General features: G+C 37.2%; 1 protein-coding gene across 5 annotated transcripts in view; it reads left to right on the forward strand.

Annotated features, from left to right (window-relative positions):
- Window positions 1-16,357, forward strand: part of NPAS3 (neuronal PAS domain protein 3) — a 626,508-nt gene that overhangs the window by 600,589 nt on the left and 9,562 nt on the right. For all 5 annotated transcript variants that reach the window (XM_087747153.1, XM_087747150.1, XM_087747154.1 and 2 more), the window contains one exon: window positions 15,480-15,627. In XM_087747153.1, coding sequence (XP_087603279.1) covers window positions 15,480-15,627 — 148 coding nt within the window. The remainder of the gene's footprint in view (window positions 1-15,479; window positions 15,628-16,357) is intronic.

Consider the following 16,357-nt stretch of genomic DNA (forward strand, 5'->3'; position numbering starts at 1 on the left):
GTCTGTGTATGGGGGAAGGGAGATTCAGCTTGATTCCTTGTAATTAAACTCTTTGTATTCCTCTTATTAAAAGCCATAGGGCCTAATTCTTTTCTTGTTGAGATCTGTTGACTTCAGTGATGGTGCTCCTGATTTACCCTGGTGCGAAAAGAGACTTAGGCCCCTAATCTCTAATTTATCTGTGCCTGCAGTGAAGCCAGATAATTCTTTGGAAGTTTCAGTGACTGGCTGTGTTTATGATTAACTTGTGTGTTTTTCTTAATGTAAAAGAATATCTGCAAACTGCCTTTTAAATTCAGAGTCCCAGATTTGAATAACTCTGCTCCCCCTGCACCATGTCCTGCCAGCATTTCTTAAGAAAAGGGTAGCAACCCAAATACAGCCACATTTAATTAGCTTTTACAAAACCATATGACTACAATAGAAGGCAGTATAAATCTTCAGTCTGAAAGTACCTTGCCTGATCTGCAAGGGAAGATAGGAGGATAACTGCAACTGGAAAGCAGGAGAACAGGGACAGCTTCTATGATAATATATGGCAGCCAACAAAAATATCAAGCTCTGTAAAGCTTTCAAATAGTCCCTGAAGTTTCTAGAAGGTAAAGTGCATTTGGCAAAAGAAGGTCAGTTTCGATACGTTTCAGTGGAAAAAAAATAAAATCAACTATCCAAAATGATAAACAAAGTAATTTTCCATCATTTACATTTTGAGCGTTTAATATCCAGGAGAATATGTCAGTTGCTCAGAAATGAAGGAACAAATTCAGAAACTTACTTGGTGCTCTTGAATCTGGAAGTCAAAAATGACAAGTTGCACTTCCACTGCACTATCTGACCGAGGAAATAAAAGATATTTATGACTCAGACTTAACATACCACCTGGCAGAGATGAACATCCCATTTGAAAAAGACCTTAATCTTCTGAATGACCACTTCTCTCTGAAATAGAATATGCTTTATGAAACATTCATCTTCAGAAAACTTAAGAGACCTATGCAGACAGTGTGAGTGCAGTGTGGTCCAGTGTATAAGCACTGGACTAGGACTCAGGAGACCCTGGAGACAGGAATGACTTCTAGAAAATCACTTCACCTTGCTGTGTTCCTGCTCTCACTGTATGTCCAGTTTAGCTGATTGGATTGCAAGCTTTATAAACACAGGGACTTTCTCCCATTATCAGCATCCAGCACAGTGGGGTTCCAAACTTGGCTGTGTGGCTATAGCATAATTATTCTTGCTAGGCTAATTTTTTTTCAGTAGATGAGGCTGGTTACATCTTTTATGTATAGTTGTTCTCTTGGCTTATAGGAACAAGATGTTCATAGAATCATTCAGGTTGGAAAGGACTCTGGGACATTATCTAGTCCCACCTCATGCTCGAAACAGGATCAACACTGAATCAAAGCTAATTGTTTAGCGCTTTGTCTAGTTGATCTTGAAAACCTTCAAGGTCAGACGTTCCACAACTTCTCTGAGTGCCCTGTTCCAGTTATCCTTAATAAGGCCTTAATTATCCTCACAGTGACTTTTTTTTCCTTCTATCAAGTTGGAATTTCCCTGTTTTGATTGTGCAGTTCATGGCTCCACCTTTGCAGTGACATCCTCGCAGGTATGCTGTTAGGTCCCCCTGAAGTCACCTCTTCTTCAGGCTGAACAAGCCTGGTCCCGCAGCGTTTCCTGACAGGGCAAGTACTCCAGCCCCTGACTGTCTTGGCAGACCTCTGCTAAGCTCACTGAAGTTTATCAATATATTTCCTGTGCTGGGAGCCTAAAATTAGGTTCCAGATGCAATCTAAAGCGTGATGAGTGAAGGGAAATAATGACTTTCTGTGATCTACTGGCTATACACTTTTTAGTACAGCCCATAGAGCACACTGCTGATTCATGCTTAGCATACCATCCACCAGGACCCGCACGTCCTTTTCCACAAAGCAACAAGCCAGCCAGTCAGTCACCAGCCCATACCATTGCAGGGAATCAGTCCATCCCAGGTACAGGACTTTGCATTTGTCTTTTCATGTTGTTCAAACTCATGCTATGGATGAAAGATCTTCAAGTTTAAATTAGACTTGGAAATAGCTCTGAAAGTATACTTGCCCACTATAAGCCCTGCAGAAGCTGAAGTGGTTCATATCTTTGCCCAGAGAGATGGTCAACTTTTCTAGCATTTGGAAAAAAACTTTGTAGAAAAACCAAGAGAAAGAAATAGCAAAACCCCAAAATACTTCATAGCAATTTGTCTATCCTAGAGAGTCAAGTTCAAACCAAACTAGAAAGAGAAAATCCTCCTGGTTTAATTAAAATTAGAGCTAAAATTCAGGAACTTGCAGACACTGGCTGTAGAAGGTAAAACCCAGCAGAACTGCAGTTCCCCAAAATAGACAATGCAGGAGATTTTCCAGTACAACATAGGAAATAACTGCTTGAGATTGCAGTGAAAAAAAAAAAACCAAAAACAATATTATGCAATATTTTGAAGAGGAGCTGGAAGCTAAAGTAACGGTTAGAAAGCCCTGTTGAAAAGTAGAAACAAGACTTGAGAAAGTAGCAAACTGAAAAGGTTGTGTTTGATGGAGGACTGCAGAATGCAGCTAAAAATCTTGATTGATTTTTACAGGAGAGAACATAATTTTTAAAGATTAAAACAAGAAGAATCCCAAATTGCAATGGTAGATCTAAGGGTAAAAAGAAACACAAATAAAACCGCTACTCTGCCTATTCACTGACAACATATCAGAAAAAAATGGAAAAAGTAAGACCAGTACATCCTGCCTTCTCATCCAGGTTATTCAAAGACATCAAAGAGGAAAACAAGCAAAGAAGAAAATGTTGCACAAAATCACACAGAAAAAATCAAGAGGGCTGTTGATGGCTTCAGATTATAGCAGCCCATTAGAAACTTTGGAAAACAGGCCTTGTTAACGCTGTCTCAGATAAAAGAAGACAAAAGCAGTTTGAGGAATGTGACCAAAACAAGTATAATGGTGAAGAAGGTCTGCAGGACTATAGCAGTGACAACAGTCTTTTGTAACGGAACTGCTGCCCTAATGAAAGGTCAGTTACAGTCAATGGAAAAGCTTTCATTGGCTTCAATGGACATGGGGATTATGCCCTAGAAAAGCAAATTTATATGGACTAAAATTCTGACCCCAGTGAAGTAAATAGCAAAAATTCCATTCGGTTCAGTGAGGTCAAGATTTCTACTTAGAGATTTATATTAGTTATAGCTTTATGCCCTTGTGGATTAACAAAAGATAATTGCATTTATTCCAACACAATAATACATGGTGGTGATCCCACAAGTTATTGAAGCATCAATTTTTTTCAAACAGAAATAAAAGTTTTAGGGATATTGTTTCTATATTGTTTCATTCAAGCTTTCAATGATCTTGCCTTTTCACAGATCTCCCAACCAATTGTTTGGTGTTGCAATTGTACCTTATTAATCTGTTTCCCATTTTGTAATGCTTCATAGTTTCAGAAGTTTGGGAAACTTCTCATTTGTTCATATTTGCTGTGTTTGTTGAACAAATTGCTCCTAGAATCCTGACAGATATCACTTATCATAAATCAAGTCTCTCTCAGAGAGATTATAGTTAAAATGTTCTCTAGTCTAACAGCCTGTACGCCATCCAGCATCATGGCTCAGCTGTTGGCTCAGCTGACACACAGCAACTGGCTGATCTGCAACAACTTGTGTTTGAATCCGAGCCCTCAAAAATTGCAGGTCTAGCTGTACCCTGGCTCAGATACAGTCCCTAATCCTAGCTCTGTGTAACAGAGCTCTTCATTAGGATATGTGGCATGAAAGAGTTGAAATTGAATGTTTTACATTTCATAGCTATGCACCTAGAAATAACACCCTAGAAAGACCCCTCATGCCCCTAGTTCTACTTTACCACTTGTAAGAATGGGGAAGGTGATCGGATCCTCACCTTTTACTTACCTCTGCATAGAAACATTGCAGGGCTGAACTGCACATCAAGCATAGGGAAGTTCATACAGTTTCACCAAGCCATGAGTCCCTGCATGGGTAGAACTGCCCTTGTTCTAATGACAAGAAAATATCCCTGATTTTAAAGCTAGCAGGATACATTTTATGTCAAATCATATCAGAAATCAAGCAGATTAATAAAATTACTGTTGTATCAGGTCTTATCACTCTCTGTAGAGCTCAGCAAGGGCAATTGACACTTGCTGCTCTCTGGAGTACGATGCTGTGCATATGTACTTCCCTTTGGTTGACACTGTTATCATACAGAGGTCTATAACATCCCTTTTTGATTTAAGAAGTAAATTTATTGCTAAGAATGAATGGATGTCATATGCTATAGAGTATACATCTTCCATTTAATTGAAAAAAAAATCATGATCTTCATTGAACATCAAGTACTTGATGTCACTGTTCAATGAAGATCATTAAGAAAACAGCAAGGAAGGATAAAGTCAAGACCTCTGAAGGCAACCATGAATATACTTTTGGACAAATATAGGACAACGTGCCACCATTTGAAAATTAGTATCTCACTTGTAAGAACACTGTCACAAGTATATATTGGTATATAATACGTGCTTTTTCAATTTGGAATCCTAATTGAGGTCTAAATTCAGAAACCTGACAGTGACAAAAAAGATACTTGTTGTCCTCAGCTACTGCTTAGAAAATATCATCCTGTTTCTTCAGGATTTGATTTACAACTAAAAGAAATACAGTTCCTCAGGAACAGTGAGCCAGGGCAGTTCATTTCCCATAAAGCAAAGGTCTCTGATGAGTATGTCTGGTAGCACTCCCTCTGATCTACTTTATCTGGTTTCCAGTGGTTAGAATAATCCAGTCTTTCTGAAAATAAACTATTCCACATTCACCTTTTTCATGGCTCCCCTATTTTTCAAGGGATATTACCCCCTCAGTCTGCTTTTAAATCAGTTATGTATTCGCAATTTCTTTTATGTATGTTCAGTAGAAAAATTCTATTGCTGTACAAAATATTGCTTAGTGGTTTAGCCTACCAGCTGTAGTTGAACTAACCCTTTTAACTTATGCACATCAGTTATAATTTTTTATTCTCTTAATAACCTCAAACACATGAAAAACAAATAGAATGAGTTGATAATTTCTAACAGTAAAATACACTTCACATATTTTGCTACCATGCTGTGGAATAACTCTGCAATGTCAAGTAGCACACAATTAGTAAAACTGTAGGGGGAAAAAAAGAAGTGTTTTGATCCTGAGGAATTTTTATCCTAATCAGATCGAAATTTCAATGCTCTTGTAGTGCTTAATATCTTCAATCACCAAAAAAATCAAACTGATTCCAATGTCAGTTTTTGCATTCTGGGACTGAAATAAAATGCTAAAATATACAAATGAATCTCATGTTTGTACAAGTTTATTATCATCACTAAAAAGCAAGATTGATTCTAAATTAGGCTGATAGAATGTCTGGTGTTTAGCTAATTCTTAAACCAAGCCCGCCTGGCATCCTGATGACAGTCTAGTGTATCTTGTTTTCAAAGTATTGCAGAAGTGTTGGTCTGACCACCTGCACGATCTCCCTCTCTGTCCATACTACGGGCCAGCAAAGATTACTGTGTTGGACACTGCCATCCTTATGTCCTTTTGACTGGAGGTAGTGGTGATAGAGCAAGATGAGGGAACAGGAGATAAGAAACTAAAAGAAATGGAAGCATATAAAGAAAACATTGTTTTGATTCATATGAGGAAAAAAAAGGAGCATGGCCTTTGGGTTTAGCCCATGCCTAGTGTTTGTTTTTCAGTCCTAATGAATCTTAAGAGGTGTGCACCTAACCAAGAGTGTGTATGTTTTGTATCTTTTAGCCGTGCTGTGAAATCCTGCAGATAATGTGTTTGCTCCTGTAAATGCTTCTTTGGGTTGTGAGAGATGCTGGTCTGTCTAACTTAATTTCTTTGTTTTCTCTCTGACCAAGGCCAGTTACTTTAGAAGAAGGTGGAAAACACTCAGCAATATGCAATTATGTACGCCTTGCACCCTTGTTTTCTCCATAATGCACTATTAACTCATGGTTGGTTCATTCCTTGAAAGACGAGAATTTATACCACTGCTTACATTTCTGTTTGTGGAGGGCAGTTATTACTATTGTAATATTTGGTATTCTAATTATTGATATAAATATTCAGATATCATTTTAAATCCTGATAAATTTCTAATCTTCATGATATTTTGTGGATAAGTTTTTCACATGCAAATTGTGTGCTATTGGACAAATGTTTTCTGTATGTAAAGTATATAAGAGCATTTACCAGAAGCATCAGATCTTTTGGAGAGTAAACAAACCAGAAAACTCTACAGAGCTAAACTTTTAACCTATTTAAACCATTAGCTGCTGAACCTAATTGCAGAGTTTTGCCTTCTGTTACTTAGCAATATACAGTTATTTTGCAAGATGCCTCAGATATAGTTTGCATCAATAACCCTTTAACTTAATTCCTGATGCTGTTTCATCTTCAAATTAAATCTAATGCAATACTGATTAGCACGTTCCCATTTCAGTTTGTAGGCTCTCCATTGTAAGTCTTCCATAGCTCATAGTCAGTTGAAATTTACCCCTAAACTCTTCTCCTTTTTTTACATTAAAAATGCATGTAGTACCAGCTGTATAAGTCCAGCTACTGAATTAAGGGGCTATAGAGTGAAGGTTGAGCTCTGACTTCTGCTTTCCCAGTTACTCCCTTAATCATTTTCTTTAGTTTTTTTTAAAGTCTCTTTGCGCTCAAAATTTCCAACCCCAGAGACGAATTTATACTTTGGTATTATTCTTGTGATAGATTGCAGAAGCACATGATAAATTGCAAAGCCATGGGAATAAAAGGTTTTAGTGTGCACCTCCAGCAGCTTCACCTTCACTCTGTCCACCAAACTATTTCTGTGGTGACTTTTGCTACACAATGTAAATGTATGCCATTTTAAAAATGAAGCTGAAAAGTACTTCAGCCACATATCTTTTTACCTTCATTGCTGAGGTTCACTCCAAGATTACTGAGACTAAAAGTGTTCATCACCTTGTCATCTAAGTCAGAAACAGTGTTGCTCCATTGAAAATCCAAGGACGGATTAAGGATTTTGTTTGTAGCGTATGAGGCTGTGAAATACTCCATCCTAAAATGTCACTATGTGAAGACATGAAGGAACTGTTGCAGATCTTTCCACAGTTTTAGAAACACATTAGTGCTACTGGTTTTTTTCCTCTTCTTTTTATTTTTCAAAGGTCTGGACAGTTGACCTTGTGTCTCTGAGGGAGAGAGTTTTCAAAGCCAGAAGGATATGAAAATAGTATCAGTAAAATGTGTAGCATATATCAGATATGTGACAGTGTGGCAATAGGTCTTATTAGCACTCATTTGAAAGAACCTGCATAAATCACTTGTGGCTTTGCCATCCATGAGTGTTGTGACCAGTGGTGGATCAATGTTGGTTTTGATGTCTGATAACTTATAATGTAAGTGGGCTGGTGTCCGGGACTTTGGCTCAGCCGGCTTTTGGGAATGCCCTGCCAAACATCTGAAGCCTTTGTACCCAATGTCCACAGATAGCTAGGCATTGGTTCTGAGATCATAAGATGTTTATTTATTCAGAGGTTCTTTTATTTTTATTTTACAAGGGATTTTTTTTTTTTTTTGGTTAGTGCTAGGCTACCTTTTTAAGGCTTGTGGAAAAAGGTGGAAAGTTTGGTTTCCTTTTCTTTTCACAAGTCATCTTATATAAAGGGACAATATGCTTTAAAAATGTCTGATGTAGTTTACTGTCAAGTGTGAGACGGTGATGAATCTTTGTGGTGGTTAGCAGGGTGTTTGAACATTCAGTTCTGCCATGCCACCATGACACTGTGCTGTGGATCCCTTTCCTCTAGAGATTAGGCTGAGAAAACCATTCATTTCACTCGGTCCAAGTACCAAAACAGGGACTCTTATCCCAGAAATGAAAGCATGTTTAAAGGGATCCTGTCGCTTGAAACAGACCATGTTTAACCTATGAAATTCAAAAAGAGAACTAATATTGCTGCCAATCTGCTTCTATGAAACTTGTATTTCTTTTCCTATTTGTAGGAGATATAGTTGTGTATGGTCTGCTGATACATTTGTCATGGAAAGGGTTATGTTCTAAAGTCATTAATCTTACACAGGTTGTCATATGATGGACAGTAATATTAGTGGAGAGATGGAGGACAGATTTAAGTTTCTTGAGAAAGCAGGGCCAAATTTCTGCTCTGATATTGCATTTTAGTAGCTGAGGGCAAAGTTTGGATCTGGGGTTTCATTTTCCCCTCCAGTTTGAACAGAGAGAGTTCATTAATGAGAATGGAAGTTCTGTCTGAAGTTGATGTTCAAAGTGGGCTTGGGTTTCTAAATGACCATTTCAATATTAGCAGAAGGAAATCACTTTATGGCAGGATTGAAGTTTCAAAAGTCATGGGGAGACAGACAAATCATGAGGGAAAAGAAAAGTTAAGAAAGAGAGAAAAAAACCTAGAGAATCCTAGGTAAACAAATTTAGTGTTCATTTTTTCAATCCAGTTTATCATTAAATAAACTTATTTAGTTACTTTATTTACATCAGTTTTATCTGCAGAAACAACAGAAAAGTTTTCTTACATGCATGCTGTAAGCTTCCATGGAAGAGTGCATCTACTGGTACATTGAATTATATATTATAATTCTGTCATTCCATTTAATCAATACCTACATCATGTTTAAAGTAGACATCCTACCTAGCATTATACATTCTTGTTAATAGTTATTGGTAAGCATAATTATAAAATTGTAGTTTTAAATGATGGACCATAGGCAAATGGTATGTTATAACCACCATGAAAGGGAGAGGGGAAGAAAAGTGTGTCTGTTGTTCAAGTAGATGACAATTTGTACTTAGTGCTGGGAAATACTTTTTTTCTGATTTTGCTGGGTTTTAATAAATTTGTACTGCTGCTGTGAACTGACATCATGTAAACCGATAACACAGGGTTGATTTTAAACAAAACATTTTCCTGATCGTTATCTGAGATAATTTGGAATCAAATGAATGCAGAATCTCTAGCAGAGGCTAGGAATTTTCAGAGCGTGGAATACCACTGTCCTGGGATTAGGGTAGGTTACAAAATCCATGAATGTTTTTTCAAACTATTTTCACTATTTAGAGTTACTTTTCTTCCCTAGCTGGACATATAGCATGCAATACTTTTCTCACTGTATTTGGCAAGTGATGACCTTGAGCTACAAACTTCGATCCTAATATGAATCCACATTTTTTTAGCAGTTTGACTCAGACCACTTTTAACATTTGCTTTTCTGCAAAGTGAGGCAGGAAGTATAATGCTTAGTTTTAAAAGATTCTTAAGCTTTCCAATTTTTCTAAATGGTTGATTAGGGCTTTTTTTTTTTTCCTGCAAGGTTCTTGATACTTATTTTTGCCTAATTTGTCCAGTATTTATGTATGTAACATCTCTACACTGGAAGATTAAACAGTATTCCATATTGCAGAAGTAAGCAATGAATCAATTGCATTTTTAGAGTGACTGTATATGCTTAAAAGAGTTATCCCAGGTGAATGAAGAAGTTAGGTGGGAGCTTGGACCGGTGAGGTACATTTTTCTTTCAGGAATCTGACCTGCTACTTCCTGCTTGACTTTGGAAAAGATGAATTTATGTTTAGAAGCCAGCAGTTATTACTGTCTAATATTGATATCACAATAGCAGGCAAGTCTCAGTGTTATTGACACAATACACTGCATTCTAGCCAAACCTAAAAAAGATGTTCTCTGTCCAGCACTCAGGGCTTTCTCCTGTCATATGGTGTGAGTAAAATGCAGCTTTCTAAAGCCTCACAGTACCAATATTTTTCTAAACAGTTATCATCTTTCTATTTCTCTTAAGAGAACTCTGTTGAGATACAGTAAGTCACACAGGGCTGGTAAGTAACTGCCTGCAGCAAGGGGAGGTAGAGCAGTGTGACCCATGGGGACTTTTGTGATGGGAAGGTGGCATTCTTCCCTAAGCAATCTGCTGTGGAGGCCACACTTTTGGCCTGGTGGGTAGAGAATGCATTTGCACACTGTCCTGGCTCCTCCTCACCACACCTCATGTAGTAGATCCGAAATCGAAGTGTTTGTGGAGAATTATACAGATGGCACGCGTTTGCCCACTAAATGTCTACAAGTCTCCTATCATCTAGCTTGTAATTCTGTTTAAGTAACAAACATCATTTAACATTGCTAAATATTGCTCAGTACTTTTTTTTCATTGCTAAAATCCAATTTGTGGATACCTACTATTTAAAACATCTAACTCACTAATTGCAAAATCTATAGAAAAGTCCTTACAACATCAAAGGCTCACTTGATCCTCAGAGCTGTTATAAATGAAAAACTGTCTCTGTTACAAGCAAATAAGGCACTTAATGCACTCTTTCTGGCTGTGATGCTATTTTTCCTGTGGGTTTTGAAAATGACCTTCCTGTAAGCATCAAGGACTGTAACTTTTCAGATGAAGAAACTTGTTCTTGTTTTAAGTCTATGCCAGGTTCATTCCCCTATAGCCCACAGTTTTCAAAAGCAGAAGAAAAAGTAATCCAGAATTAAAAAAATAAAAAACCCTCTGTTTCCAGAACGAAGTTACCCTGTCAGCTTGCCTTGGGCCTTAGGTGGAGAAGTGGAGATTAAAGAGTCAGTATTCCTTTTCATGTTTCGTCTGCCAATTTTGTGAATGTAGAAAGAGTACTTGTGGCTGCAGCTAAGTATCCGACTGTGGTATTAAGTATGGCATTTTCATCCTCATGCAGTAAATTAAAAATATTCTTATAAGTTTATCACAAGGGGAATTCAGTATCAATACCATCCAGTCATTGATAAAGGTATTTCAAGGAGAAGGGTGAATAGCACAGCAGATGTAACCTCAATATTTTCACCAATTATAAAGAGCCTCTTTGTGAAGCTGTGTGAATATGTAAGATGATCTCATCATTTCCTATTTACTCAATACTTACCTGAATACGCAATATAGTGTAGCTTTTAAATGCATATGCACATGAGTAAAATGTCCTTTTGTAAGAGACTTTGCTAAAAGACTGCTTTTGATACACAATTTCTTCATCTCCTCTTCAAACTGAATTAAGCTACTTCCTTCTTTTAAAACACAACTCACTATTTAGAAGCTTTGGCTTTGATTTCTCAGAACAGCCTTACAGGAAGAAACTATGTTCTTTTTCTTTTTGTAACCATATTTCTGAAGACAAACTTGTACTGATTTATTTTGATTTTCTAACAGAAATAGGTTCCTGCAAAGAACACTGACTGTTTCTTCTTCTCCCCCCTCCTTCACTCCACTGCTACAAGAATATTGCTGTGTGCAAAGCTACCGAGGAAAACTGAAATCCCTCTGTTGGGAACTGTGTACATAGCAATATATTCATACTTTGAGAAATAAGTGAGATTTTTTTTTAGTTCTTAGCATGACATACTGTGCATTTCTTGCATTCTAACCACTGAATTCAAATTGAGTAACTAGGTAACATTTCAGCAAATTTTAGTCAAGTTTAGCATCCACCATTTTAGGGAATACATCTGTGCAGCTAATGTAAAGGTCACCAGTTTTAAAACATTAACCCTCAGTTATTCCCTTTGATTAAAGCGTTTATATATATATGTGTGTATATATATAATTATATTTGTCATCCTATTCCTAGTACTTAAGATTTGTTTCATTCTCCTGTTCACAGTTAGACTCATTGTAAAGATCATTCCCGACGGCTGTTAAGCTGAAATCCAGTGTTAGAAAGATTTCTCTGTATTTCTACACAATATGGCTTAGTAACAGGGCCTTTTTTCCCTCTTTCTTTTAAACATGTAACTCCCGTTAACATTTTGGAGACTTATGCATTGGTTAGCAGAAGAAACTAAGCCTGTCAGAGAAGTTTCCTCCCCTGCTCTTCTTACAAATGGACTGATAAATCCAATCCTGCATAATCCCATGTGATTTCAGTCACACGAGCCATCTCACTGACGTGGTCACAAGTCTCACCTTCCCCCGTACTGCATTGTCTGCCAGACTGGGTACTCCGTGTATAATACAAATAGAAATTCAAAACTCTCTGGATTTCTCAGTGTACAAAAGTACAGAGCTGAACCCTGATTCTCAGTAAGGGATTTACCTTAAGTACAGTCTGAATAAGTTCAGGATGTGGTCCACATGGCATTACTTTTTCAGAAGTTTATGCTAAGCTTAAATGCCTGGTCTGTTGCTAGTAACAAAACATAACTTCACAAGCAGATCTTAGGGTGGACTAATTCTTTATTTTCATTTCTTCTCAAAATCAGTAACTTTATTAATGGACTGCCTGTACCTGCAAACTGAAGATCCTCAAAATGAAACTGGGCTTTACTCAGTAACACTAGGTTATCAATAAACCAGATAGATTTTCCTTCCTGATATGTCCTTCTAGTTGCTTGTTTTCTCAAAATTCTCATCTAATTTCTAAGTTTCAGCTTGGCAATGCCAACAGTTAAAAAATACAATAAATTAGAAAACATTTTGATTTTTTTTCATTCCTTCTCTTTCATCACATTGAGAAATTTCTTCCCAAGCTATAGTATGAGCTTTCAGAACTGGCTTGGGGGTGCCTAATTCTCTCTCAAAGGATGTAAGAACCAGATTTAGCAGCACAGCACAGCTGGTCTGCCAAAGAATCTCTTTACAGAGAGAATTTTTATATTGAATCGTGGGACTTCCTTCAGAGCATGGTCCACAAATCTCTCATATGAAATGTGCTTTAGACAGACGCAAGAAGGAAAATCCTGTGTATGTGGTAATATATCTGAGCTGGCCAAATAGAGCATGGGAATTTGCAGGTAGAGGAACTTCATGGAAAGCTCATTTTCAAGACAGTATTTCAAATATTCTTTGGATGTATAGTAATTTGGGAACCTGAACTCTGACAGTAGATGGTTTGTATGCAATTGTGATGCACTGAATTCTCTTTCTTGAAAAAGCAGGCACCTTTTCCTTCAGAAATAACTTATAAAGTTTTAATTTCCCCCTTTTCCCATAGTTCTGAAATGAATGCTCTGTTCAGCTCATGATATAGACTTTTCCAGTGGTGCAACAACCAATATAAAAGGTACTGAAGGAGGAAGGACTTGTCTAGGATGAAATGGACTAAAAGAGCTGGAGGATCTGGGTCCTCATAGGAACCACTGTGCAGAGTTGCAGTGTGCTCTTCAGTCACTGGCTAGTGACTCGCCTGGTACCTTGACTTTCAAACGCGCACGTGGGTAGTTGTGAGGGTTCATCCTTTGGTATTTGTATAGCATGGTAAACTCCTCATATAAAAACTGTTATAAAGACGACTGCAGTCTAATTAGTAGATACAAGCACAGATAGATTTTACTAGTTTCTGCACAAACCTGTGGGTGTTCAGGTTTCCAGAAAAGAGCCAGTCTCACTCCAGACTTCCAAGCATATCAGTTTTGCTGTCACCTGTAAGCAGAGTGTTTTGAATGTCCTATTTTACTGAAATGGAAGAGTCTACCATAATCAAAACTTACAGCGGTACTTCCCTTATTCTTCATAACTGGTAAAGCTGGGCTAATTTATGTGAGATTGTTTTCTAAAGTGGCATAGAACATTGGTTTGACAGAAATGCTGGGTAGTTGGTTGTTCATATTTTATCTTCATTCAGCTGTATAATGAGGTTTTGAAGCCAATGAATTATCATAGAATATTTAGAGCTTGGAATACAAAAGTAAAAATTTAGGGAAACTTATGGATCTCTGCTAAAAAGAAACATAGTTAACTAGAGGCTGCTGAAAAACAACAGGACCCAGATCACAAATATTTGTTCATATTACAGCTGAACCTAACTTGCAGTTTACATTCACTTTACATTGCACTTTTTTACATGCATTATTTTAATTCAGTAGTTGAAAAATTGGAGTGGGGATTGGGGGATCCCTCCAAGGTAAGAAAGCATCTGTGTTTGTATGGCTGCTTTTGTAAATATCTTTTTCTGTAGATATCTGTTGTACACGGATTTAGATATAGATACATTCATATCTATTAGGGGTATAGACATTTGGTTAACTTGAAAGCTCCAAAGTGTCGTTTGTCACATTTATGGTAGGAACTTTAACTGCGTTAAATACTTATTCTTTTCCAAAGTGACTTTTTTCTTTTCCCTCTACAAAAAAAAAAATCAAAATGTACTTCATGAAACTATTGTATATGAAGCACTTATTAGCCGTAATTAAATGGACAATATGAATTTACTACGTCTTTAGGACTCTGGCTTGTTCTGGTTTAGAGCAAGATGATTAATGCAAATACATATTACTTGAGATAACCATTTAGCAGCTAATTTAGCCAAATTTATTACAGCAGTTAGAGGTTTTTCATTTTAGCAGACGGAGACAAGGACATGACAAAAGCAGAAGGTGTATATGAATGCACACTGCCCTCTAGTGCACAAAGCTTTATGGAATTAGTGAGAGACGCAGCAGCAAGTGCTCCAGTAACAATAGTACCCAGATTTTGTATCGTTTCGGTTTTCTTTAAAACCATGCTGCTCCCTTCCACTGAAAGATTTGCATTTCATCCCCTTCTCCTGACACTGAAGCATCAGATACAAACCAAATCCGTTTCAACTTGGCAATATTTTGGCTGAAGTATTACTTTAAACATCTGTATTTTTAAGTCTTCTTGCTGTGAGCATTTAATAACACCGTTTCACATTACAGATTGCTTTTACTTGTTTCTCTGTTTCCTAGCATATTTCAAACATCAGAGAGAGCTGTCACTCTTTGGCTCTAACCAAGTCATTCTGTGCCTCCCTTAGGCCTCTTTCTCAGTCTGTTGGTGGATTTACTTTGCTCGGGTAGAAAGTAAATTCTCCCAAGACTTTCCCCCCACTGACCAGTGGATATTTCGTTCATCTGAGAACTGTAAATTCTGTTTGACAAGATCAAAGAAACAGATGTATAAGTTCAGTGGTTGATATTGCCTGCAATAAGGAGAAATGATCAAAGCAGCAGGGGTAGAGTATCTTCCCAAACCTTTCAAATATCCAGAATCTCAAAGAGGTCTACCAAGGAGCTATGAATAAATCACATATAAATTTGCCTCTTTTTTTTCCTTTTCTTTTTTTACAGTTTGACATTGAGTGCATTGAAAATGTCCACACAGCAATAAGTATTCTGTGAACCAAAGAGATTTGTAATTCTTTTTACTTTTCTTCTTCCACTAGAGCTTCCAAAAACAGATTAAAATTATGCTTTAAAAACTTGTAAAACATACTGAACTTCAGATCCTGTTTGTCATCTCACTGGCATGCTGCATTAAACCTAAAGGAAGCCAAGTATCTTCTGCTCATACTTGTGGCATGTTGTACAATGAAGATCAGTTCTAATATGCACTGTATCTTGCTTCTGTTTTGTTTGTATTTTTTTGCCAGTGCTGAATAAGGGTCAATGTGTAACAAAGTACTACCGCTGGATGCAGAAGAACGGAGGTTATATCTGGATACAGTCTAGCGCAACCATAGCTGTCAATGCCAAGAACGCAAGTGAGAAGAATATCATCTGGGTCAATTACCTTCTTAGGTAGGTCTTGCAGTCACTTCTCTTGCTTGAACTGCTGTCTCTGTTGCTTGTCTCTGTTGGTGGGAGTTTTAGGGAAAAAACAATTGCCTACTGGAGAAAGTTAAGGAGAAGAACTTTTCCTATGGTCCACCTCAAAAACAGTGCCATTTAGTTATATTTATTGAGACATCCATCATGTCTCAGTACACTGGAATATTCTTGAATTATTATGCTGCCTTAGTCTTCAAATAAACCCTCCACCATTTTATTGCATGCCTCCACTGCCCTGAAATCTACTCAACCTGAGCTCAAAGATAAAAATGATCCACACCAACTTTCAGTAGTTGTGTTATAAAATCTGGTGTGAAGTGTTGGGCACTGGTTTATTTCGTTATTGAAAATGCATGGAAGCAAACTTCTGGAATGCTATAAAAAGGTCTCTCTGCAAGGTGTTTTACCAGTTCACTCCAGAGAAAGGAACATTCTTAGGAGAAAAGGCTTGAACTAATATGTTGCTCCTGTGACCATCAGACACTATTCACACTGAAAAATGCAAAATAGGATTTAAAAACAAAAGTAGCAATTAAAACTATTTTAAACTATTAGAACTATTTTAAACAGAATTAGTAGTAATATCTTGAATTCAAGGCTCTTCTGTTTTACCAAAACCCAAGTATTTTTAAAGGACTGGTTTCTGAGCTCAAGGGAAGACCAACAGTTACTGAAAGACAGTGAATTATAAACCTGACCT

This window comes from Nipponia nippon, unplaced genomic scaffold (genome assembly GCF_047370975.1).
Source record: "Nipponia nippon isolate SJK-2023a ecotype South Korea unplaced genomic scaffold, ASM4737097v1 scaffold_11, whole genome shotgun sequence".
Classification (NCBI taxonomy): Eukaryota; Metazoa; Chordata; class Aves; order Pelecaniformes; family Threskiornithidae; genus Nipponia; species Nipponia nippon.